Below are 26,339 nucleotides of genomic sequence, written 5' to 3' on the forward strand. Positions count from 1 at the left end.
TGTATTTATATAAAAGCTATTTTAATCAAAAGACTAGCCATTAAATTGCCAGTGTTCTTAAGCATGCTTCACCAATTTTTCCACTTTTAAGACTCAAGTAGACAATTTTTTTTAATGTTTTATAAATGATAAAAAATTCACATCAGATTTTAACAGAATTAATCATACTTATTCAACACACATGGGGCCTCTGAAAAAAATGTTATTCAATTTAATAATTTTAATTTACATTGTATATGTACATGAGCATTTCTTTCAACCCACAGGTTAACACCACAAAAAAAAAAAAAAAAGAAAAAAAAAAAAAAAGAAAGAAAGCACTGTGGTTAGCTGAGTGAAGAAACTCTTGAGACACTGTTGTCTGAAATAAAAGCAAGGCACTCTCCCTTAACACCTGATATATTCCTGAATTCTGCCTAGACAAAGGCATGTTCACACTGAGAGAGCTCTAAGAATAGTAGTAGATTTATTCTGCATTAACTCTTTCTTTTACCACTGTGACAGGTCACCGGTTGTACTCTAGGATGAATCAGTGTATTGAAGTTGACATGAAGGACAATTCCACAGATGATGGGATTTGGGAGAGTATCACACCTAAGACTATCTATGGAAGACTGGAGGACACAGACTACGTGAAATCTCACACGGGGCTCTCAACCTGCTTCCTCCCACTCACATTCCACTTAATAAATAAACCTTGCTCAACAAAAAAGCAATTTTACTGTACTATGCTGATTTGCTTCAAAATCCTTGATAAGGGCACGCTCGCAAAAAGGTCCTGCAAGCCCTTGTCTGGCTGGTGCTCAGCACCTGGCAGGATTTGTCCTTAGATAAAAGTAATTTCTCAAGGGACCTTGTGTCTTACACAAGGAGAAAAAAGCAAACATTCTTTTTTTGGATTTTATGTCTGTATGTTTTTGTATGCGCACATGTGTGTGAGTGTGTATATATATATATGTATATATATATATTTAGTATATACAAAAGCAAATTCAGTCAAAATATATTTGTCTTGCTGGTCAGGCTTGTTACAGCAACCTACAAGAAACATTAGCTTCTCTGATATTTAATTATGCTATTATGTTTGCACATAAGCTTAAAAGTCAATACAAAAAGCAATACTTCTCCAAATATTATCTGCAGGTAAACCAGAAATATTAACTATAGTGATTAGAAGTCTGTTTCCCTATTGACACTACTATAAATCTTGATATAAGAATAATTTTTTCATAAAAGCACATCCAAACATAGTAAGTGATAAAATACCAGATTACTTTTTGAAAACCATACAGTGACTCGATATCTGGGTTATCCTTTGCAGCAATTAGGCAATTCATTTGGCATCTGTTTGATTGTATAATTTAATTTCCATATAAACAGCATAGTTTAAAAAAAGACAAAAGCTAGAATGTTTAAAGCTAACAAAAGATACAGTGACATCAGGTTGACATTCAAAAATTTCTTTAGCAAAATGACCAACAAAATTTTGACTTAATACAGTGCATATAAAGTTTTTTAGAACTGAATTTTTTAAATATTATTTGAATTTAGCAAAACATGAGCAAGATTTTAATATCAAAGTGCTAAACAGTACTGCCTTAGAAGTCACTGCAAATAAACTGTAAAATAACTCTGCTTGTGATTTGACAGATATTTTATATACAAATGGTTAATAAAAAGACACGCGCACATACACACGCACACAAATATAGGTATATACATATATATACATACACATTATATATATGTATATAGTTTTCCAACTGGTGTATCTGAGTCAGTGTGAACACCCCATTTAGTTATCACGTGTAACAGGGTTCCCATGAGCTGGCAGTCATTGCAATAAATACAGGCAAAGCCATTACAATATACCATGCATACAAACATTTATACAAATAAAGACACTATGCAACAAATTATCTCATATTAATATGGCATCAACAGTATAAACATACAAAAAGGAGTACGAACACGGAATGTTTAAACGCAGCCCACTATATCCTTCCTAGCACTTACATTCATACTATTTTACAAGACTTGCTTGTTCTTGAAAACCATCTTCTGTCTGTTTACTAACGAGTCACTTGTGTTAGAAGTCTAGAACTGAACTATCCCTGATACTGACCCTGTATGCTCCAATCACTACTTACTCGGGTTTCCTTAGCTAAGGAACAACTGAGCCACAATTGCTCCCGTGTCTTCCACATACATTTGTCAATAAGTCACGCTACATGGAATCAAGTTTGGAAAACTCTGTCAGGTAAGTTAGTGCATGTAATTTTCTCCCTTGATTTCTTCTGTTTGTTTTCCTAATAAAATAAATTAGTTAATAAACGAGACTTAGTAAGACAGCACTTTAAAAAATTGCACTTGAACATGGGAGCTAACAGCCATTGTCATTTTGCTATATTTGATTTGTATGAAATGTTTAATTGAATGTACTTTGCTAAAAAAGTGAATTTTTGATTAGATTGTGCTGATGTATGTGCCCTTGATGCAGGAAGTATGCTAAAGGTATCCTCACAAAACACATACTACCCTGGCAAACAACAATTTGCTGTTCTTTCAAACACAGCTTCTACAATTTTACTCCTCATAGACCATGAGGTGTTAAACAACAGATTTAAAACAGTCATGTTAACCTTTTACTGCTGCTGGGATAGCATTGTCCAAAAGTGCCATATTAGCCATTTAAAAAACCCAAATCACACGAAAGAAAACAAAGAACACAACCCCAAACCAGTAAGCCAGTAAGTTTCAGGCCTCAGGTTGTATGGACAAAGCGCCAGAAAAGACCTCATGTTAGACTCGGAGCGGCTTTTCTGTTAAGTGAGGGCAGAAATGTTAGCTGTAAGTCACGATCCGTTTGCCTGCTCTGGCGGGCGTTTGCCTCTCGGGAGGGTGGTTTGACTCAGAAGGGTAAGGTGTCCAGAAACAGCCTGTCGACGATGGAAGGGGCTGGCACCAAATCTTCCAGTTTCAGGTAAAAGATGCGCTGCAGTCCCAGTGTGCAGAGAGAACGCAAGTCAGCCAGAACACCCAGTACCTTCGGCTCTGCAGACTCGAGCGGTTGTCCTTTGTTTTGGCAACTGAAAGTTAAGTGATCTTTCAAACTGCTTGTGATCTTGTTGCATAGCTCTTCCACTTTCTTTGGTTCTTTTAATCCATGTCGTTCTGCAAAGCCAGAGGAAAAAAACCACGTCAGCATCCCTATCACAAATGGAGAGAATGTGTTTCCTTAGGTGTAACCCAGGTGCATACTCTGGAACTCAGAGCAAAAAGTGCTCTGAGAGTGTAGATTTCTCAGAACAGCTGGGGTTACATGGAGCCAGTTAACCTTTTTGCCGCACAAAATAAGAGAGGGCAAGCGCCCTTTTCTCTTAATCTACTAAAACAGGTGACAGAGATGCTCAGTTATGATTGAAATTCTCGTACAAGGAATCCAAGCATCCTGTGTATCTGACATAATTTTCATTATATGAGGCAGAATTAATTGGGTGATTTTGCAGCAAAACCATCACAGGAGGTGTTTTGGAGATTTCCGTGCTTCCCCACCAGTTGTGAATGCTCAATAACTATGGCAACCATTATTTATTCAGTGAATTCAAGTGGCGATCAATATCCTTAGCTAGCTCCATCAGCGCCCAGCCTAGAATTCCACCAGGAATTTGCAGACACTCTTATAGGAAACTAAAGGCACCTTACTACCCTTTGTTATTTTGATCAGCTGCTGCTTTTTAGTTTATTCATCTTTAAAAGCTCTAAGATAAAAGAAGCCTGGAAGTTAACTATTTTGCTTTGAGAGAGCAGCGCCTGAACAGCTGCTATGTTATCCATCACAAAAACCTCAGCACTCTTAAAAGGAAGGAGAGCTGGGGTTTGTTCCCCTTCAAATATCTTTTTAAAATACAACAATGATGTTAAATGTATTCACAGTTCTTTAAGCATAAGTAGAATTAATCAGATTTGTGATTCATTAAAAGCAGACTTTTTACAGGGGAAAGAATTCTATGTTGTTTGCCATCAAGGCTTAGTGGATGAACTAAAGTAACAGAACAAAAAAAAAATTCAGAAAAAAATCTCAGATTTGTGGTGTATTCATTTGCCTCTGACTTTGAAACACACAGGTAAGTAAGAAATGGCTTCACAGCAAAATCATAATAATTTACATGTGAAATGGAATAGTGACAGATACAGTAATCAAAGAAAATGCAGGTTATATGAAGTCAATTAGATATATAAAACAATGACAGCAGTGGATAAGGAGAAATTGTGGCAGTTCTTGTGTTTGATGCTTTTGAAGTCATCTCCTTCCCTGGGCCTCTCTCCCATCCCTGGCAGCCAGCAGCCACATTGTGCCCATTGTCCCCAAACCTTGTTCCTCCATGCCAGGAGGAGCAAGCAGCAGACATGTCCTCTGTCTGTCCCCCAATGAACAGTGAAAAGAGTACAGTTCTCTCTACTTCCAGAAGCAGGAGTATTGCCTGCACCAGGCACAGTGGTGCCTTGCCCAGGCCTGTGTATATAAACTCCTTGCTCACCACCTGTTTTGGCTTAGATACTCTTTACAAACCAATAAAACAGACAGGATTCAATGAGGGCAGTCAGAAATGCAAAGGTCGGGTTTTCCACTGATATTCACCCATTTTACACGTTTTTTTTTCCAACTGTATTTACTTAGGCAGAGTTAGCTCCTGAATAATACTGGTTTGGGATCAGAATCAGAGATGTGCAGACATGGACATCTCTGTCCAGAAGCTACTGTGCTCTATCATTTAAGTACGGCCAATCTGCCCTGTTGTTTCAAAGCACCACTTATCCAACCAGTGACATCTGCTTCAGACATCGTTTTCACCTTGCAGGAATTAAAAACCCTAGGTATTCTGAGTGCCTTGTTTACATTAAAACATGAGAAGTCAATGAATATTTAAAGCCTTTCCAGTAAATGGTGTATAGTGTAATTATGTAAGCCTTAACTATACAGGTCACTGAGAGTAAATACTTAGGCAGATTCTGCCATTAAAAATCTTGGCAGATAAATATTTTATACAGGTTGGAAGAGCTGTAGGGCTTTTCTTTTTTTTTTTTTTTTTTTTTTACCACTAGCCTACTGAGAGAATCTGCAGGACATTAAATTAATCTTGCAATCTTTGAAGAGCTCCCATCTTTTAATCTGTTTTGTTTCCTAGCTGTGTAAGTGAAGATATTTTTATAGATGTAGGGAGCTGGAATACTAGAATGGATCCAAAACCTCACTACAAATTAGCAGAGCAAATTTTCAAACCACTGCCACAGTAGGTGGGTACCTTGTTGCGGAGTATGGAAAATTATCTCTGGCTCTGGAGCACGCAGCAACTTTGTTAGCATTTCCAGCCAGAACTAAACAGCTTGTCTCCCACTGACAAGTTCAGAAGGTTTCATGAAAAAATCATGTCTTTCGTGAATAGCCATGAAATGTAGGAGGCAAAACACTATGTGTGCAAAGATTATCATATTAGTAGCCTTACTTTACATAACAAAATTGTGGAAATTCAGAATTAAGAGCTGCTCTGTCCTTAAAGTCTGGTGCTACAGTATTAAAGCAGTCCCTGATAAACCAAATTGTCCTCCCCTGAGTGAACTGCCATACAAAGGCCTTCACTATTTGCACATCTCCATAAGGGTTAATTCCTCATGCCTGGAGCTGCCTCTAGGGGTTTCAGTCTTAAACCCCTAAGGCATCCATAGAAAGTCAAAGCCATCTGTGTGGAAGCCCTTGTGCGAGGGAAGGACACTGCATGCACCAGCACTGCCACTGCAGTCTCCAGTGGTAGAACACAACCACTTTCTGAAGAACACACTCATCTAAGAATAGGCTCCTCTCCTTGGTAGACTTGAGGCATCTAGGGCCTAATTTGCTCAAAAACTTAGATTGAACAGGGTTCAAATAACAGGAAACACATTTTCTTGCCTTTTTCACAGGCCCAGTCCTGTCTGCACAAAGACCCACAGTCTTTCTTATACAACCTAGAGGGAGCAGCACCAGGCCCCTGTGGTACGGGTGTGCAGTGGCACTGACACCAAGAGCCTCTAATCATTCACTGTCTTCCACAGGATGTTCTTATCCACATGGGAATGATATGGCCAAGAATTATCCCAAGAAGTACAGCTGGTCAAAATAGATAGATTTTCTTTAACTGATTGAGGAGATGTGTAAATATTATTGTAGTCAGACTTTCTTATAATGACAAAGGCACGTGTTAAGTGAATACAGGATTTCTCAGCCTGTAACAAACCAAGATTGTGTTTTAGGATATCATTGATTTTTGCGAGAAAAATGGTGATTTATGGCAAAGATGCTGTCAAAATGACTCATCAAAAGTCTTACCTCTAAAGCTCTGCAAACTTAGCTTATCCTGGTAAACTGAGCACAGCAATTTTTTACACCTTTTTCTTTTTCCCGGGAAGCTGAATGTGGCTTTGTGCTATCATTACACTGAGCAGCAAAAACTCAACAGGAAGAAAACAAAAGACCCTAACCCCTGACCTCAGGTAGATCATGCCAGGGTCAGGCAGACTGAGCACTATTTTTACAAATGCCTCACTTTACACTACCTGAGCATATGCCTCTCAAAGAGTGTGAGTACCTCAAAGACCCCGGGCTCTGCACTCTGTGTCATGGGGTATCGCTTTTAGTCTCAATTAGTTCTGAGGTGTCCAGAAATGCAACGGATGAACACTGCAAACTTAAAATAGCCTCTTGATTTTCTTGGTTTCAATGTAGTTATGTGATTTTCTCTTCCCCCTTCACATTTCTCTTCCCCTTCTATAACTCAAATAAGCACAAAACTCGGTTGCCTACAGCTTTCTCATGCACACACTGTTACACAGCAACACTGCAACTTGGCAGATCCAAGAGTCTCCTTTCCTGTTGCAGTCTGGCCCATATTTATCCTGCCTAACTCTCAGACACTCCACAAGGGTGCCCAACCTTGGTGCACAGACCTCTCAAACTCCTCCTAACATCAGTGTGAGGATGGACCTTTTTAGAAGATTATTACAATTTCAGGTGCATGAATCATCTTCTGGAGGTGCCCTGTGTTCTCCATCAGCTATGCAAGGTACCTGAAGTCAGGTGAGATGAGTAGCCACACAGAACACCATAGTTTGCTCCCTCTTTTAAGAAAACCACAACATAATACAGAGACTGCTGGTTGCTGTAGAAGTAAAGAGTTCTTGCCTCTACAAAGAGGTGGGAGTGAAAAAGGAGGAGTGAGTACTTTACTTTGACGCTGACAGTATTTCCCTCAGCTAAGTGGCAGGGGGAAGGCAGACAATGCAATCTGGAGGGGTTTTTTTTTATAACTAGCTCTCCTACACTCCTCCAGTCTGCCACCTGCTTGTATGTAGACCCAGCACATGAAGCACCCACTCCAGAGGATATCCTGGCAGGAGGACTGAAGGATATCTGCTGCTGAAGAGTAGGTAAGTCTCGATTCCATTGGGAGGTTGGACAAAGTCATGTTCAGAAGGAACTGCAGCAGTCATACTCTTTTTAGCCACACTGGTCTCATCACTGTTTCTTGGTATGACTGATGGTGCTAAAAATTGTGTTTGTAAACTGGAACAGAAAGCCCAACAGCAGGAAGACAAACACAAACTCCTAATTAATTGAAACCTCACAATATTCTTCAGTGGTCTGGTGCCAGTCTAACAAAGCATTAGGAGTGTGAATAAGCCCAATATATACAGTGATTCTGGGCTGGTCTGTAACACACTTAAAATAAAACATGCTGAAAGAACTTGGCTGAATGAGGGCTAGTATGCTCTGTACTCAGCAGCATCCCACTGAGAGTGTCAAGTGGGCAAAATAATAATGGTTTGATGTGGATAGAGAAAGGAAAGGGCAGAGAGGAAAACATAATCAACAAGGAGAATGAGAGAGAGAAAACACTAGCAGTTCTAGAGCAGGCAAAAATTTGAAGCTGAATTAGAATGTGCCCTTCAGATGATCTGTACTGGACTCTCAGTCTTTCTATTTTCACACTGACTGAAAAAAACTAACAAAAAGTCATTTGGGAAGTTTAAGAAGCATTTTCAAGCATAGGCTGAGTTAGTATCTAGTCTACTCTGCAAAGCTTTGTCTTCAACACTGCCCAGTCCATCATGGAGTGACTGCGAAGGAACACTTGTGATCCATGAACACACTAAACTCATAGAAATCACCTGTAGGGGATTAACAACAGAACTTGACCCAAGACCAGCATTTCCTTTCCATGTTGGCACTCTTCTTTAGCTCATTAGATGCTACATACTAACAGAATAAGTGATCCAAAGGAGAAGACCATGACAGACCTAATTTTTTTTACTTTCATAGGCATGTGAGGTGAGTGTCATGTGTTGTTTCCCACCTACTTTCTTCTGGCTGATGCTTAGAGCAACACTCATTTGGTGTGGAGGAAGTTGTGTCCAGCCTTTCTAAACCAACTAAAGGAAGTAAAAAAAGAGAAGAGAGACAGAGAGAGGAAGATCCTAAAGGAACACCTTACAGTAAAAAGATGTGTTTTGGCATCTCAGAGTTCTAAGTTAACTGTTTGCAAGCCTCCACAGTACACAAGATGTGACTTTAATTCTGGATGCTCTTTTAAGCTGATGTCTTATCTGAGAGGACCTGAAAACTCATCGGCAATCTGACATAATGCTTTTCCTTCTAGGCAACATACCACAGATTTCCAGGACACATAAAAGAGATAGAAAAAGCAAAAATATATGGACTTTCTCATGGAATATATAATGCAAAATATTGTAAATACCTTTAGTTTTACCCAAAGCAAACAATGTATGGAACTACACTGAAAAGAACAAATGACCCTACATGCCTATAACCATGCATCCTATGCTGTCATCTGCAGCTGTGGCTGGGATAGGACATGGAGCTTTGCAGCTCCAAACAAGTCAGCAGGGTTAATTGAAGGTTGCTGGAACTACTGGACCTGTTACTGGGGAGGCAATTTGACATCCCAAAATAAAGGAACAGCCTTCAGTGTATCTTAAGACACTGGGACCAGTGAAATGTCTTTTAGTCTCCAACACTGAATTTTACATTTATTCCCTCTTCCTTCACTGGGAGTCAGACATTAGTTCTCCCTGTCATTCTTGAAGAACACAGACAGAATATGTGAAAGAGAGTAGTGACTCCTCTTACTCTTCTCCCTCAGCAAAACTGCCAAAGATTGGTAGTACATAAGAAGGTTTGCGTTCTAGAACACATCTTTATTTGGTCTAAGGACAGCACTCGTGAAATCAAAAAGGATTACCAGCTCATTATTCTCAGAAGAAATTTTTTTTTACCTGGAAAGACAATTCTTGAATTTAATGCTACCTAAGATGCTGTACAGTATTAAAACAGGCTATGACTACTACAGATCACAGGGCTGTTGTCTTGTCTTTTTTTTTTTTCTGGTTAAGCCATCAAGTCATAAGCAATTTGTATGATAATCAAGAAAATTTTGCTCAAGGCAGCATTCTGGTTTTGCAGTGTTGTTACTAAAGGCAAACAACTAGATTCACAAAAGACAGCTTTCCCACTTCTTCTTATTTTGAAGCCTAGTGACACGGATATCTACCTGGAACATGGGAGAACCATGGTCAGATTCCCTTCCTGTTGGAACCAGACCAGAGATAGGGCCTTAGGTGTCCCTCTAACCACCAGCTTGTCCACAAATCATCAGAAACAACAGCCATTCTGTGGCCCATGAAATGCATCAAGTTCTCTTAAGACAAAAGACAGTGGTACTCAATACTTGGATATCCTGTGTTCCTGGGAAAGGTTGCGCTTCCTTGGTCTGACTGACAGAAAGGGCTTGAAGCAGAGTTTGCCAACTACCCATTGCTTCCAACAGTGCATTACAGGAGAAAAGGGTGCCTTCCCTGGAGATAAAGAATGGCACCTAAACCACCCATCTAAATCTAAGCCATGCCTCAAAACAATGCTTAAAAATGTTCAACAGTGCAGACTTCTTCAGGTTTCATCTTTGCAAATTTTCTCTTTGTTACTATTTCTCTTTTGGTGTGACCAGCTGAAAACCATCACATGGCTTGTCATACTCAAACTGCAGGGAGGAGACAAGAAGCTATTTCTTGTGGGATGCCACATCAGAGCCAAATCTCAAGGTTTTCCTGAATAAAAAATTTCAATACACTAGCTAGAATCACCTGATTTCCTCTTACATGTTTTATTTTAACATTGTTCATCATTGTAAAATGCTATCCATTTTCAGGTGACCAAACTTCTGGCTGAGTCCCTGAGTTAGCTAACTGCCCTTGGATATCTGAAACCTGTGAATATAAGTCACTAGAGCTTTGGTCTAATTTAGATCACATGAAAATACATGCTGTCCTTAGACCAAATCAGCAGAGATATATCAGCCTCACAAAATAAAAGAATAAGCAGAAAACAACATTAAACACCATCTCACACAGGAGAGAAAATCAAGAGAAGCTTGACAAACAGAGAAAATCTTAAAGCTTCTATGTACAGAAATAGTCTCCTTATAAAGGCAACAATTGCTTCCATTTGTCTGGAAATTTTGGGAAGACCAGCACAATACAGGAAACTCCTGGAAGTGTTGTGATCGAGGAAAGGAAAAAATATGGGATGTATCCAATTAAAACCTGTTTCTAATTATCCTAAGGAGTACTGAGCCAGCCACTGGACAAGTCTGACTCCTTATATAGGCCAAGCAAGCAGTGCTTAACTGAACAAATTACCATGTTAAAACAGAACGTGGGTTTGTAAGGGCAGTGAGTTTTCCTCCTATACATTTGCTTTTGGTACATTCACGTAGCTTGCTGAGAACCCTGTTCATCAACCTGCATACTCTTGGTCTCCAGGAGGATAATCAACTACACACTACCTATGGCTCCCTAAAAAAGACATATCTCATATATAGTAAATAATCTAAACCACTCATCTGCGCTATATATATATGAGCATATATGCATGTATGTAAATATATAGAGGGACAGCACTTGTCCTTGATTTAGAGATATCTAAATGCATATACATATATAAATACATTATAAATGTATATAAGTATGCACACACATACACATACATGTAGGTGTTTATAGTACATGTATGTAAGTAGGTGTGAACGTATGCCAGTGGATGTATATACACAGGAGAAAAAAAAATTGGGAATGTTCTTTCTGACTTTAACATACCACTCATTTTGCCAATTTTTTTATACAGAGTAAAGCAGCTCCAATGAGTTATTCTGGTCTTAAATGTTTTATCAAAAAAACCAGAATCTGGATCTTAAAGTATCCTTTCCAACTGCAGAAGAAATTAACAAAAATTAATAAAAGACCTGAAAATCCTTAAGAGACAAAGAGATACATACATACACTAGCCCTTCATCAAAATGCAGGAAGACAGCATACTGTGCAAATTCTGAACCCAAAATCTTGGCCCCACAAATGTCAGTAGGAATTGGCCAATTTTATTTTTTTATATCTGTCATTGAGGGTTTTATCTCAGGGTTGCCCTGACATCATTCTCATCCCACATAAAATGAAGACTACAGCTGGTGTTGTTGAGGCCACTGCCTGCAAAGTAGTGGATGCCTGAAACGCAGAAGGAAATCAGTATCTCTCCAAGTGGAGCTTATAAGCATCCCTAGAAGATCCAGCTCAGGGCACACTGAAGCCTTGTCTCACACTGATGACACAGCTGCACTGTTAAACTACCAGTTTTTCTGATATGAGTGTGGGCTCTTTGTGGAGATGACTTCTGCTCTGAATTCTGCTGTGTGGTTGTCAGACACCCTTTCTCCCAACTCCCGCTGCTGCCATCAGCCGTGACTCTTCTATTGCAAGTTGCCCAAGGTATGCTGGGCTTTATTCTTTCAGGAATGCAAAAATTACACTTTAAAAGGTTATGTTCCCCTATTTTGTACTCACTAGACAGATTTGGCAGATTCTGACTTTAGCTTCCTGCTGTTCACCCCAGCAGGTAGAAAGGGTCATACAGTCACATGCACACCCAAAAGCTTTTGTACAACTGCGGAATGTGACTTTTTCTCATTATTCTCTGATTTTCCTCTCTCATAAAAGCAGTACATGGAATATCTAGGCTATCCTGGTTACCAAATGCAGCCTGCCCGCCCTCATGGAGCACTCTTTCTGGTCTAGCTATCTTGCTGAGAGATGAGCTATGCTAGCTGTACGGCTTCTAGGTCTTAAGCTGCCTTGATATTACTATTCCTACACAGAAGACTTGGCTCTGGTAATTCCACTAAAATTTTCTAGGACTTCAGAAAGTATCTTGAATATTTTTGTAGGAGCTACACAATTTGCTTGGAAGCAGTTTGCTTTTTGGAGACTACTCCGAGAAAACAATGGAGCTGCAAAGAAATAGTTAGACTATATTTTAAGAGGGGTGTCTGATAGCCTAATGTTAATCCACAATTTCAATTTGGTCATGCTAATGCTTAAAAATCATAATCACTTCACCCTGAACATAGCTAAATTAACTGAAATTGCTTGAATCTATTATAAAGCAAAGCACTAGAGTCTGAAGCTTTCTGTTAACAAAGGAGCACTTACCTGTAATCATAGTTAGAGCTGATAGACTTGCTAAGGCTGGGATATCAAGGTTAAGGCTCTTTAAGTTTAAGGAAAAGTCTTTAATAGAGTCGAGCCACTCCCCAAATCCTCGAAGGCACTGAAGTCTATGAAGCACGAGTCCATTGCAGAATACAAACTTATCCTCAGCAGTATCAGACCTCAAATAAAAACAATTGAAAAAATTATAAATGCATCTTCTACTTTACAGAAAAATGCCTAACCAGTATTGAAGTGTCTGTCATTTAAAATCCAAGGCATATTATCCTGAGACATATGTGGGCATTCACGTTTGACAATATGTTTCTCCCTCGAGGCCAAAGTACAACAAACAAGCTTCTGTGATTGCTTACTTGGTAGAGTTATAAGCCTGAGGTTAGCTGCAGCATGTGGTGTAGACTGTCTAATTAGTTAAGATTTTGGTCCTGCCCAAAGGCATAAACAGAGAAGACATTTTGCATTAAATACTGTATGTTTGAACCAAAGGAATACTAAGTGAGTGCGTTTTGACATACAAAACTAATAAAAAGATAGGTTCTGCAACCCTCAGCATTTACTTAGTGTCATCTGCATTTTTCAGATTGTAAAAATTGACAAGGAAAAAACAATGGAGAACACACGCAGTAATGCAGGACAATACGCATAACTGCATAAACTTTTATATGAAAACCTGTGTGCATGAGAGAAATTATAGTCAAGCTTTCCTCTTCTTCCCTCTCCATTACCAATATTTTTGTTTAAAAAACACATGAAAAGGTCATTTTCAACTTAAATAAACATGGGCATAACTGAAATCACCAGTCTGCAATTTTGCCAGTTCCTGAAAGTGAAATTGGTAAAGTGTCTTAACTAATGCTAGTCTGACAAACAGCATCTCACTCTATTGAATGACTTGGTATTAAAAAGAAAACCAATCTGAACAAGATTTTATATCTTCTTCATCCCTTTCAAAAACAGATGAAAAAGGGAAAAAAGAAAAAAAATTCATACTCAAGTGCATTTCTATATTTCATGCTTATGAGTACAAAGCAGACTTGCTCAAATAGTACCTGAGGATCAATTTTGATTACTATGTAGGAGGAAGATGAGACAGATCAAATAAAAGAAGCACATTAGTGACACCTATGATCTCTTTTTAAATCACCTTCTTGGTTTTTCCTGCAGTGTAAAACAAATTAAACACCATATCCTCTGTATGCAGACATTGCCGATTTTTTTTTGTGCTTTTTTCTTGGTACAAATGACAATGTTCAAAGATAGTGCCATATTTATTCCTTAAAAATATTCAGATGGATGATTTTTCACATCATCTTAAGAAGAAATTAAACAAATAGTTACCTGATGGAGAGTCTTAGTACAAACAGCTCCAAAAAAGCTGATTCTATGAGTAATGTCTGATCTTCTTTAGGGAGGTCAGTAAATCCTGGGATTTTTTCTGCCCAGCCTCTAGTTATGTCAATGGAGGCAGTCAGAAGATTATAGAACTGTTGTACATGTTCTGCATCTGTGCCTGCAGCAGCCTGATCAGTGGAACAGTACTAAAATGAAAGCCACAGAAAGCAAGGTTATATGCATTTAAGGGCATTCTGTGAAACATACAGCATTATTTGCCCGACAACATTTCCTTCTGTGGCAAAGCTGGTATTATTTATAAAGACATAAAAATAGGTCTACATCTACCTACTTATTTGGTTACCTACAGGCATTTTGCTATTCAGATAGATATTACAAAAATATTTCCATATGTATAGAAGTAATTTCACATTTATAACTAAAATATAATATCACATTTTACAAGTACCTATATGCTATTAGTAAACAGAAATAGAAATCTGGCGGGTAGGATAATTTGCATGACACTAGAAGAGGAACATTATTTGGCTTACTACAATGAAACACTTTTCCCATTGATGAATTTGTCTCAGTATGTCGGAAATGCAGATTTCTTCCAAAACCTCACAAAGTGCATTTTATCTGACAGTGATAGAGACACATAAGATAAATCACATTTTATCTGACACATGCAGCATTGCTTCATTTGAATACAGAATTGGTTCAAAGTAAACCAGCTGCCCCATATCACCTCTTATCCTTCAAATTGAAGCATTTGAGTTTCAGCAGAACCTATTATCCTGCTTATGTGGCCATAACTCTTCCAGGCAACCATTTGACAGTCTCAGCTTGCTCAGCTTCCCTGTGACCCTCTGACAGCTCCCTCCCCACTATCTCCTACTTCATCACCAGTGGATCCCTGTCACTCCTTTGACACTGCTCGCTCTCTCTTGGCAGAAAATAAAACAGGAGCTTTTGTGGCTTAGTCCAATTCTGTGCTTGGAAAGCGCTGCTGGTTTTCTGAGCAGGTACTGAATAATGTGGCATTTATTGTAGTAACATTCTCATCTGGGTTATTTCTGGAAGAGACTTCATATCCACTCTCTCTCTTATAGGTTCAGCTAAAGAAAGGTTAAGGTAGTCTCCATGGCTAAAAGAAGCCTGCATACTCTTTGGAAACAACTTCCCACATGCACTTAGGCTTGAGTCCATCAGACTAAAGGCCACTCCAGCAACTCTCCAAGCCAGAGTGGAAGCAGAAAAAACTCCTTCCCATCGGTAACAGTGGTCTGGCAGCATGGGAGGACCATATTACAACCATGGGCTGCAGGTATCACCCAAAAGTCACCTCTGTGCAGGACAGAGGGATGGGGCAGCAAGCAGAACTTCTCAGGTAGCTGTCCTGTACTCTGCCTCTCCTAGCTGGAGCTCATTGCTGTTGGCAGGTAAGGGATGAAGGACACAATGCCAGAGTTGCTGACTGATGGCAGAACCACAGCAATCCTAGAGACCTCTGTCTGTATCTGGTTCCTGGTACTAGCTCTTAGTGACTCTGTTCTGCTTAGCCAACCCTAACTGCATGAGTTTCTCATGGTGCCTTCCAGCTCACATCCCTAATCAGCTGGTGAAACACGTGCAGTCCTTCTTATAAAGTTCATATAGAGACAAATTTTGCCTCAGCTGCTCCAAAGGATCCTGTGACACTGAGGCAGGCAGAGGCCACAATACAGAGAAGATGGGGAGCAGCAGTAGAATCCGTATGCTGCATCATATTTATGTGTTCAGACCCCCACTTGAATGGAGCAGCTGAGGACACTCAAGCAGCAAGAATCACCTGCTTCTGGCACTGGACTGCAGCAAGATGCACACAGGTAATTAATGGATAGGCAAAGACAATTTGCTTTTTCAGAGACCACGCATGTTCTGGACCCTCTAGAAGTGACCATGCAGAGCAAGCCACAACAAGCGTGCATTTTGGCACTGGAAGATGTGCTTTGCTACACAGGGGCTGACCTGACTCTGACTCTTACTACACAGAGAAACAAAACAGACTGATGCAAACTCCTACCTCACAACAGGTATTGCTAAGCTGAGATATATCCTTGATCCTTTGATCAGTAAAGAAGGAAAACAAAAGGACAAGAAAAAAAGGTACTGCCCATTTTGAATGGGTTCATTCTAAATGTAACTCATCACAACTCAGTGTAATTATGCCAGGTGTTAATTTGTTCCCAATATTTATAAAACATTCCTTTGGCAAAGGTAAGGCAAAGTTTTAACACCTTCTAATGAAGCTGAATGCTGCATTATGTCATGTAACTGTGAATGCTACAGTGTGGTATACCCCACACTGGGCATTGAATCAAATTAAATGCATCTAAAAAAATTATAACGTGTATTTTTTTTTGCATAGTCTATCCCATGAGAGCAATTTTAGAAGAAAGGTAAAAGATTACATGGAACTGTATAATTTTCAGCTGCTGCAATACATCACTGCTCACTATAAAGTATTAGCACTTACAAAGAGTTGTTAAAATAAAACATTATTTACTTGTAACAGACTTAGGAGCATATAAGTAACCATAAACAATATGTATGTTTCTGTTTCATGCACCACAATTGTGGGTTTTTTCCATGATTATTTCATGGAGAAGAAGTGATATTTGACCTAACTTGTGACCAAGACAGCTGGCAACCCTGCCCTTGGTCAGGAGGCATCACAGGACGGAAGGGCTCCCTCCGATCTGCATTTCTAAACCTGCCCTATGCAAACTGGAGGCAAACCGGGAGAAAGACAAAAGACAAAGCTCTGCCCCCCTCCCTTCCTTGGAGCTCCTTTGGGAATTAAATGAAATATGACTTGCTTAAGGAGGGGGTTGCATGTGTAGCAAGCAACATTAATTTGTATGTTATAACTGAAGAGATTTGGAAAGCCTGAGGTTGGGAAGCCTGATAGCACAACTTAGCTCTGCCCTTTGCCTGTTTTCATCAGTCCTTCATCGACGGCTACAGCTGCAAAAGCCTAACAATAACTTCTCTGCACAGAAGAAAGCCTACACTCATTTTTCCAAAAGCCATGATATGTGGTTCATTTTGTGGCCCAGGAAGGGGGGAATAACTGCCTAAATGCTGCACTCCCCCTCTGAAAAGGCAACATTTCTATTTACATTGGTGCCTACTCTGCATGAATAAGAATGGCAAGGGTCTGTTTCTCATCTCACTTCCTTAAAAGCGTAAACTTAGGGAATTGTACCAGTAAACAGGTGTGAGACCAGACTACAGCCCTTGGCAATTGCCTTTTGAAACCAAGTACCTAAATATACCACGGCTGTGGACTGGTAAGATAAAACCAGTGCTGAGATGAAAAGCAGCCACGTTCTGAACAGAACTGTTTCCAATGTTTTGGTGTAAAAGTTGTAGCTTATTTATGTGTTATGTGTGTGTAATTTAATTTTGGTTTTGTTTTTTTCCTAGGTTGCTCTGTGAGTGTGTGTCTCTACAGGGTTTTCTGGAGGTAAGGGATACACATTTTCTCCGAAACTTTTATCAGTAGTTTTAAGATGTCAAGATATTACAGCTTGTAAACATGAAGACCAGGCTAAACATTAAGGTCATATCTGCAGAAGTGTCAGGGCTGACTCCAAAGCCAGGTTTCCACATCTGCCCATTTGTGGTGCTCAGCAGGGTCACAGCCTAGCTGAACGTGCCATAAGTTAGTCTTTACAGGTACAGGATTATCCTTCATAGGAATATTTTAGCACTGCAGTGTGTTTATGATATGTTTCATTACGTTCATTAAATTCAGTTAATCTTGCTCTTTACATAGCATTTGTTTTTTGACCTCCCCTAACTTTCCAAAGTGTAAGGGTCTATGAAAAACATAAGAATCTACTTATTTCTTGCAGAATATTTTTGTCATGTCAGTACCGCCGGGCATAACAGACTATAATATATTTTAGTGTACAGAAAAATTTAGATATTAATATGTCCCAACAGATAATCATACTTAATCTTTTAGCTACTAAGACGAAATTAATTTACTGTCAATCATATGCACATGTAAAGTCCAACAGAATCGCTCACAATTAAATCTGTGGGTTGTTTTCATTAAAAGAGAAATAATTACTGCAGGACAAAGAAAAAAGTCACATACAAGTACATAATTTTTGTTCAGATTTCTGTAAATGCAAAAGAACTTTATATCAATAAATAAATACAAACTATGGCCCCTGGACTCCTGCAATTCCGTGAAACCCAGCAGATTTCTATCAAAGAGCACAGCTCCTCACACACCTTGGTATTTGTAGAATGATCCCTGAGACATTCTGGGTAAATTAAGGTACATGTAGATATGGCTAATGCATTCTCCCTATAGTAGTTTGTCAGACACTGAACAGCTAAATTCTTGATAATAACTTGAAAAATAATATGATTTAATACTTCCAGATTAGTTTGAAGAAAATACATTACAGCATGCTTTAAATTGCTAAATTATATATGTAAGTATAGTCTAAAATAGCATAATGTAATTTTTATATAATTGCAGTAAATATGCTTTAGGATTAAATATTACTTAGCAACAAGTGATAAATGGCCAATGGAGTTATTGTCTGAGTACAGCTGCTATTTTTAATAATCTCAAATTTAATCATATTTCTTTAAGGGGGAAGAATTAGACCTTGTTTTCCCACAGCTGTAGTTTTTTTCTTACCCTATATCAACCTGCCCAAAAATTATATTTAACAAGCCATTTCAATGCTGTATTTTAATAAGTACAGAACATTTTTTCAGCTTTCAGAATACTCCATGAATATTTGAATTGTGACTATGCTAAATTAAAGAACAAGGTTACAAAAATATATAATCTTTGGTAAAGCTTTGCTGATTTTTCAGAATTTTAATTTTAACAGGCTTGTTTTAAAAATGTGAGTTTTACTGAAGGAATATTTAGGCTGGGGTATCCAAAGCATACTCTATTCCCATTTAAATAATGGCAAAATTCCTGTTGATTTCAACAGGATTGGTCCTATCCATCCAGTGTCACACTCTGCAACTCTACTATCTGAATATTAGGGAAGTGCTACTAAATTTTAGCCTTTCGAAAACAGAAGTTAAGCTATTGAACATACAAGTACTGCTCCTGATTAATCAATGACATCATAATTGATTGTGTTTTGGCACAGCCTTTTTATAAGAAGAATGCTCTATTTATCCATGCATTTTTTCTTTAACTCAGCCACTGAATATACTGCAGATTATTAGATCATTTTGTGATTGAGATCCTCACAATGAATAGTTACTAACACTAATATCTACTGCACTTCCTTTCCTCTCATTGTCCACCTATCACGAAAAGACAACGGCTGGCTGGACCGATTTCTACCCTCATCCAAATTTCACACTTAATTTCATTTTGGCAAAGCAGCTGGTAAGGAGAAATGCAGCTCGCAAATCATTTCTGTGCAGAAAGCAAACAGGGAAAGGAAAGTGAGACATACTCTTGAATAGTCCAGCTCCCTGGGCGTGGAGTCGGTTAAAGCTCGAACAAGGGCATTCATCATGCTGATGGGAGGAGAGGGCGGAGAGGGCTGAGAGGGTTCTTGCTGTAAGGGGCTCTTTGGTTTGGAAGGCAGCCGACCTCTTCTCCCTTTCAGGCTGTCAGTACGGACAACTAGGTGAAAAAAAAATTCCAAGAGAATCAGTTGTGAAGGTACCAGCAAATGATGGATCAGAATGAACACCCCGCTTTCCTTAATGTGGCCAGACCAGTAAAAATAAGTGCTCTCCAGTTTCAGCACGTGCTCTTGATGCCTTTGATTGCAAAGGAACACAAACGGCACCAGAACTGTGTCAGACCTACGATCATAAGCAGCAATGTAGCTGCTTAGTGAGAGCCCAGCTGTGTTCCTTGTATCCATGCTTTGTTTGCAGCATGTCAGTGTACCCCTGCACGTGTGCCTGTGACACTCCACTGCTGAAAACAACCTGAATGTGAAACACAGATTTTAGTGTTTCTACTAGCAGTGTCCCTCTTAAATGGCAGAGGCATTCATTTAAAGTAATTTTAGATTTCTTGAAGCATTTGAAAAAATACGGTCACACTATATAGGTTATATTATCCATGTCAGTATTTGCAATGGGACTGCTCACACAATATTACTCACATGCTTAAATATTTGCAGAATTGGGACTAATGAGTTGATCCTGTTTCCATTTAAATTAATTGCAAATTTACAATCAGCTTATGGGAATGAAACGAGATCTTATGTCAAAATGCACACAATCCAGTGCAGCCCCCAGTGAGAGAACAAGGGGAAGCCAACAGCATTATCGAGCAATGTTCAAAGTTAATAAAGGAGACATTTTGGCCACTGTCAAATTATCCTCTTGTGACCTTGCTGTTCTTGAACTCTGGGGTCTGTAGTCTAAATATGATAATAGGGGTGAAAAGCAAAAAATCAATACATTATTACATAAATGCACATATTTTTGGGATAAGTTATGAATCTCATCACTGTCAAATTTATTGTAGAGACATCCATGCTCGCTCACACACACACACACACACACACACACACACACACACACACACACACACACACACACACACACACACACACACACACACACACACACATACACACAAAGACACAGATTCATAACACATAATATTTTAGTTTTCTGGGATCATAAATAGCCAGAGTCCTTACCTTCTTTAACCATGCCGACACTGAGACACTTCTGGAACCGGCAGTATTGGCATCTGTTACGACGTCTCTTGTCCACTGGGCAGTTTTTATTTGCCAGACAAACATATTTTGCATTTTTCTGAACTGTTCTCTGCGAAAATGCAACACAAAAATAGTAAACTGATTGTTTCTTGAGCAGCTTAGAACCTGACAAAATGTGTTTTAATTACAACATGAAAAGTGACAGTGCAATTCATATAATTAGATAAAATTAATTTCCTAACACACTAGCCTGCAGGAAAAACAATTTTATTAGTGCTAGCTGCTGACAATGAAAATCATCTAGGATTTTTCTGAAGCAAGTCTCTGGAGACAGGCAACTTTGAATGATAAAATCATATCTGAAATTACCAGGTCATCACATCTACCTTTGGGGATTAGATTATCTCCGCTTTTAATATCCCTTTGGGAACAATTTTCTACTTGGTTCATTCCCTTGATTATTGCTGACCTTATTAAAATAAAATCAAAATGATCCGCAATGTACTTCTCTTGCTATCACTATTGTTAGTCAAATACCACAATAACTGGTTTGGTTAGCCATTAAAATCATCAGGGAGAAAAATAAAAATACCAGTAACCTCTACAAAATATGTTTGGCTAAATACTCTGGGAAAGTTAACCTGACCTGAGGAAAAAGGACAGAATGATGACATAGTTATGTAAATTTAATTAACTCTAAAGTCATGTTGAAAAAAATAAAGCAAAATTAAAATGTATAGAAACCTGGTAAGCTTTGCAAGAATGTAACAAATATCAATGCAAAAACATATCATGCTGCCATACTTAAAATCAGAGATACATCAATAAATAACATTCAAAAAGGTACTACTAGAAGAGACACCAGGAACAAATTGATCAACTCAACATTCAATATTAAATCTTTAACTGCAATTAAATTAATGGATAAATTTTATTCCATAATTTTGTTTGTTATCAAATAACAGCCTCAATGTACCGAATATATGAGATACAGCAAATATTGTTCATTGTGATTTGGAGCTGAAAACAGTTTAATTTTGCAGAATAAGGTACTGTTGCAACTCTAGGATATGCTGTTGATTTCCACAGGGACAGGTTTGGGATAAAAAGAGCTGCTATTTCCATGTTATTTGTGTTCCCTTTTCTAGTTATATTTAAATAACAAATTAGTTTTATAGGAGATGTATGTGTTACCACATGGTCAAAAGATTATTATTAAGTAACACTGACAACTCCACCTACAATAAAAAAACGTTGTAAGCCCTCACCCCAAATATTTTGGGACTGTTTTTGTTCCCATTGTATCTTTTACTAGAAACAGGGCATAACTGCTATCTCAGCAAGAAGAAATATACAAAATCAACCCCAAATGTTTCAAATCTTAAACTTGCTGCGCAGAACCATCCTACCAAAAGTCAATCACAAGCTCTTGCCTTAAACAAGCTATTTCTGAAATTAATACTGGAATCTGGACCTTCAGACTCTGTTGAAAGGAAATTACAAAGCACCCAAACCTAAGATCTGAAGAGTATATTCAACTCTTGAAAATATAAGCGCAAACTTCCAGCTGAGAAACTGCTGTGTGCAAGTTATTTGTGTTGCTACTCAGCTGCAAAGAGTAGCAGAGTAGCATTGCAGAGCAGGCACCGGGACCCTGCGCAGTGCTTAGTCACTGCTCTGCAGGCAGCTTTCCCCTGGGAAGGACTCCCCGGGCTCCTGAGCCTATGGATAATGACAGGGCAGCAACCAAAAGCAACTAGGAGTACTTGGCTTTGTCCCATGAGTGAAACCAGTTTCTTCCTGGTGCTGACCACCCTGCATTCCTCCTCACGCCAACTTTCCCTGGACAGCAAAGGGCACCGCTGCCAACACCTAAAATATTAAGTGAACTTTACGATTTCAGGGTTTCTTTTCTCACCTAAAAACAAAGTGTAATTGGAATCGGTGACTGAGTAAAACCCAGGTTGAATGTATTCCAGATGAGTTTCACTACAGAATAAATGCTGTTTAAAGCCTAAACTGGGGTGACCTACGTTTCGTTGAGGAATGCTGGCAGACCAGAAGTGGTTTCCCCCAGATCACTGCCATGGCCTCTTCTCAGCTGAGACTGGCTGATCCTTTTATCCTACACATGGCTTTCCTTGACCTCCAAAAACTTTGGGCGTCCCTCTCACCCTGCTGTGGGGGCCTGAGTTTCAACACACGCTGTCCCTGAGGCCCCAGGTCAGGACCAGGAGCATGTGGGGACGGAGGGGGTGGGAAGTGAGGTGGGACCAAGCAGGGAGGGGAGCAAAGCGCGGATCTCTCACCTTGAAGAAGCCCTTGCAGCCCTCGCATGTCCGCACCCCGTAGTGCTGGCAGGCGGCATTATCGCCACAGACAGCGCAGGTGCCTTCCCCGGACGAAGAGCTCCGGCTGGGAGGGGACGGGCCGGGCAGGCGGCGGGCCTGTCGGAGCCCAGGGGCAGGCTCAGCGAGGCCGGGTCGTAGCACATGTGGGCGGCCGCGGACGGCGTGTGCGGAGGCGAGTGCTTGAAGTGGAAGAGAGGGAAGCGCGGAGGCACGGTCTTCATGGGGGCGGCGTCCATCAGGTGCCCGGGAGGCAGGCAGGTCTGCGTGGGCTGCAGCGGGGGCTCATCCCACAGGGCCTGGTGAGCAGGGAAGCCGGGCGTGGTGGGCGTGGAGGGTGGCGATTGCTTGAAGTACATGGAAGTGCTGGGCATCCCCTCATCTGTAGACGGGGGCAGTGAGGGCTGGTATGGGGACAGCCGGGTGTCTTCCATCTTTATGAGGGGCCTCTGGCCAGAGGAGGCAGTTTGCATTTGGTAGAGGCAGGAAGGCTTGAGCTCGTAGCTGCCAGAGTAACCCTCCATAAAGGTGCTGAAGCTGGGAAGGGAGGTGGTGGCAGTGGCAGTGATTTCGGTACTGCTCAGGTCCATGGTCAGCTTGGCATAGTCAGGGTTCATGATGTCTGAGCTGTACTCCGAGCCATAGGCGTAGGTCTGGGATGCATAATTCGAACCGGGCGGTGAAGGACTATACTGCGCTTGCACACAGGGCATATCTGCAAGGGCAAAGGGGCACGTCAGCAACAGGCCCAGTGCACCAGCCTGCGGCCCAGGCCCTCACAAACTACTTTCCTAGAAGCTTTCCCAGAGCTCAAATAGGCACCCAACTCCCATTCAGACATTTAAATTAGCCTCGAGCCTTTTGCTTTCAACAAGAAATATGCACCAGGGACCAACTAAGCATTCAGTACTATGGAGTCTGCTCTCATCTAGTCAAGGGAGAAACTCACATTTATACCAGTGTCAGTGAGAGAAGAATCCATCTCAAGCTGCCCTACATCTGCTGCTTAATATACATAGGTGTCAATGAGAATTAGATATGGACAATGAGAACAGTTTATGACTCTAAATCTACCTCTGTATGCATGCAATCATGCCATAAAATTTTCACAAAGGGTAAACGAGATTATCAAATGCATAATATTAAAAATTATATTTATTTTAAAAGAAGCAGCATCTGCAGCACATGTCAGAGGAATTACTTAAATCACAAGGTTTGCTTCTTAGGACTTGCAAACATTAATTTTGCTTACTCAGCTCTGGACCTTTGAAGAATATTTCTGGTCAGCTAATAATTTAAGGTTGCTGTTTCATTATTAGTTTTAAGGCTTATCTTTGGTAGAATGTTCTCCTTTAAAAAGTGGAGGGTATGACATCCCCTTCAATTTGCAAAAATGTAGGATAAAAGGTATGTGGTATTTCTGTTTTTATGGGAAAGCAAGGTTGAGGTCAGTAATACAGTTGGTTTTATTCATTAGTAATGAAACTCAATGCAGTTCACTAATAGCTGGGATGGTCAAAGCAACACAGTGCCTGGCTAAAAAGATCTGATTGTTATTTTCTTTTACATTTCCTACTAGTCTGCCATGTAATTTGCTGGTCACAGGAAGTAATAGACCCAATTCTGCAATTCACTGAGGTTTGCCTGACTAAACACTGTGAGATTCTAAACCAATATTTGCAACTCGAACTAAAAGTGTGTGGTGCATTTTGGTTCCACAGTAGAGGAATAAAATGCATCAATTAGTATAAATTTTTTCATAAAGAGAAATGTAAATACAGATAAAATGTATATCAAAATTAAGTGCAGTTCATCTCTTCTTAATCATGGTAATTTATATTCCAGAAGTACTTGAGAAATAATTCATGTTAAAAAAAAAAACCTTGGAAATAATGAGGTTTTCCTCATTATTTTAAGAACTCTTTTCACTTACAATTTTAAAATATTCAGTCCTGGCATGCAGGAATCCAAATAATTTGTGTTAAATCAACTTTTAATTCTTTCCTGCCCGCTTTACAGATAAACATATTTAAACTAAGCACCAAATTTGAATTATCACGCTGTCACAAACCATTCACATCTTTCTTCTTCTCGAGAAAACACAAAAATCTGAGGAAAAAAATAGTGCTGTTTCCTGAAATTAAGACCTTCTTTGCCTTAAATCCAAAAGCTTGAAGAAGGAGGCAGGACAACCCTCCCCCCTAAGCCTTGCCTCCCAATGTTATTTATGTATTATTCTGCTGTTCCCTTTTTTTCCTGTCAATTTCTGTCCATGCACACACATTTCCTGGCAAGTGGTATCATTATCATTTGTTAGTTTAGGGACTGGCTGTTAAAACATAGTGATCAGTGCTTAATCAAATAAAAAGGGAAAGAAATTCCTTCCACACACCTCCACTGAGAACTGACGGAGGAACACAACAGAGTGAGTTCACAGCTAATGTCACAACTGGACGTGTTGATACACAGCTCTATGAATGAAAAACGCTTTTTTGCTAGCTCAGAAAATGAGCAGGAGTTAAAGGGAACAGATCATTATGTCCTTTTTTCCTGCATTTTTCTGAGCATAACAGCGTCATGCCACTGAATTCTGTGCAAAGTGGAGTAGAAAAACAGAAGTCTAAAATAACTCTGGCCGGAGGACTGAAAAAATATCCCTAACCTAAAGGTCTGGTCTCTCCTGGCTCTGTGGGACTCCTCCTACCTCGCCTTTTGCCAGCGCACTTGTCTAAGTCTAACCCCTACTTTTCCACTTAGGGCACCAGTATTAATTCCCCTGCAAAGTAAATAACCTGGGATTTTTTTTCTTTACCCAACAATATTAAAACTAGAAAAGAAAAGGCCCCACGGGAGGTGCATTAACGAGCAACCTGTCATCCAAACCTAAATGAATGGCTAAAAGCATCGGGGCAGGGACATTGGGAGCTATTACCATGGTGTTCTGGTTTCTTTGCGAGAACGTGAGGTAAAGGATGCCCAGTTTAACGCCAGGCAAGCCAGGCGCCTCACAGGGACACTAGCACCCCCAACCAGCTCCCCCTTAGAGCTGGCACGTCTTTGGCGAGGGGCTCGCAAGCCCGTGTGCTCCGGCACGGCATCGCCAAGAGCGCTGAGAAAGGCACGCGCTGCTCTGATCCTTTTGGGATTTCAGCTCCCCGGGACGTCGGGGGCCGATGATGCCAAAGGGATTTGGGAAGGGTGGGGGCCCCGCCAGGACCTCCCGCACCCCTCTCCTCCTCCTCCTGCCCTTCTCCCGGAGCGGCAGCTTACCTGGTGGGTATCTTGCGCGCTGAATGGTGGGGCTGGAGGTGCGGACGGAGGC

General features: G+C 40.0%; 1 protein-coding gene across 1 annotated transcript; it reads right to left on the bottom strand.

Moving 5' to 3' along the window:
• Positions 1 to 26,322, bottom strand: NR4A3 (nuclear receptor subfamily 4 group A member 3). The gene is given in 8 exon segments (XM_005419341.2): positions 1 to 3,174; positions 12,589 to 12,767; positions 13,945 to 14,144; positions 19,437 to 19,609; positions 20,649 to 20,778; positions 22,979 to 23,106; positions 23,109 to 23,732; positions 26,288 to 26,322. Coding segments are annotated over 7 exon segments (1,695 nt in total). The 5' UTR covers positions 23,731 to 23,732; positions 26,288 to 26,322; the 3' UTR covers positions 1 to 2,911.
• Between the last annotated feature and the right edge of the window lie 17 nt (positions 26,323 to 26,339).

The sequence above is a fragment of the Geospiza fortis genome, unplaced genomic scaffold, assembly GCF_000277835.1.
Source record: "Geospiza fortis unplaced genomic scaffold, GeoFor_1.0 scaffold206, whole genome shotgun sequence".
Classification (NCBI taxonomy): domain Eukaryota; kingdom Metazoa; phylum Chordata; class Aves; order Passeriformes; family Thraupidae; genus Geospiza; species Geospiza fortis.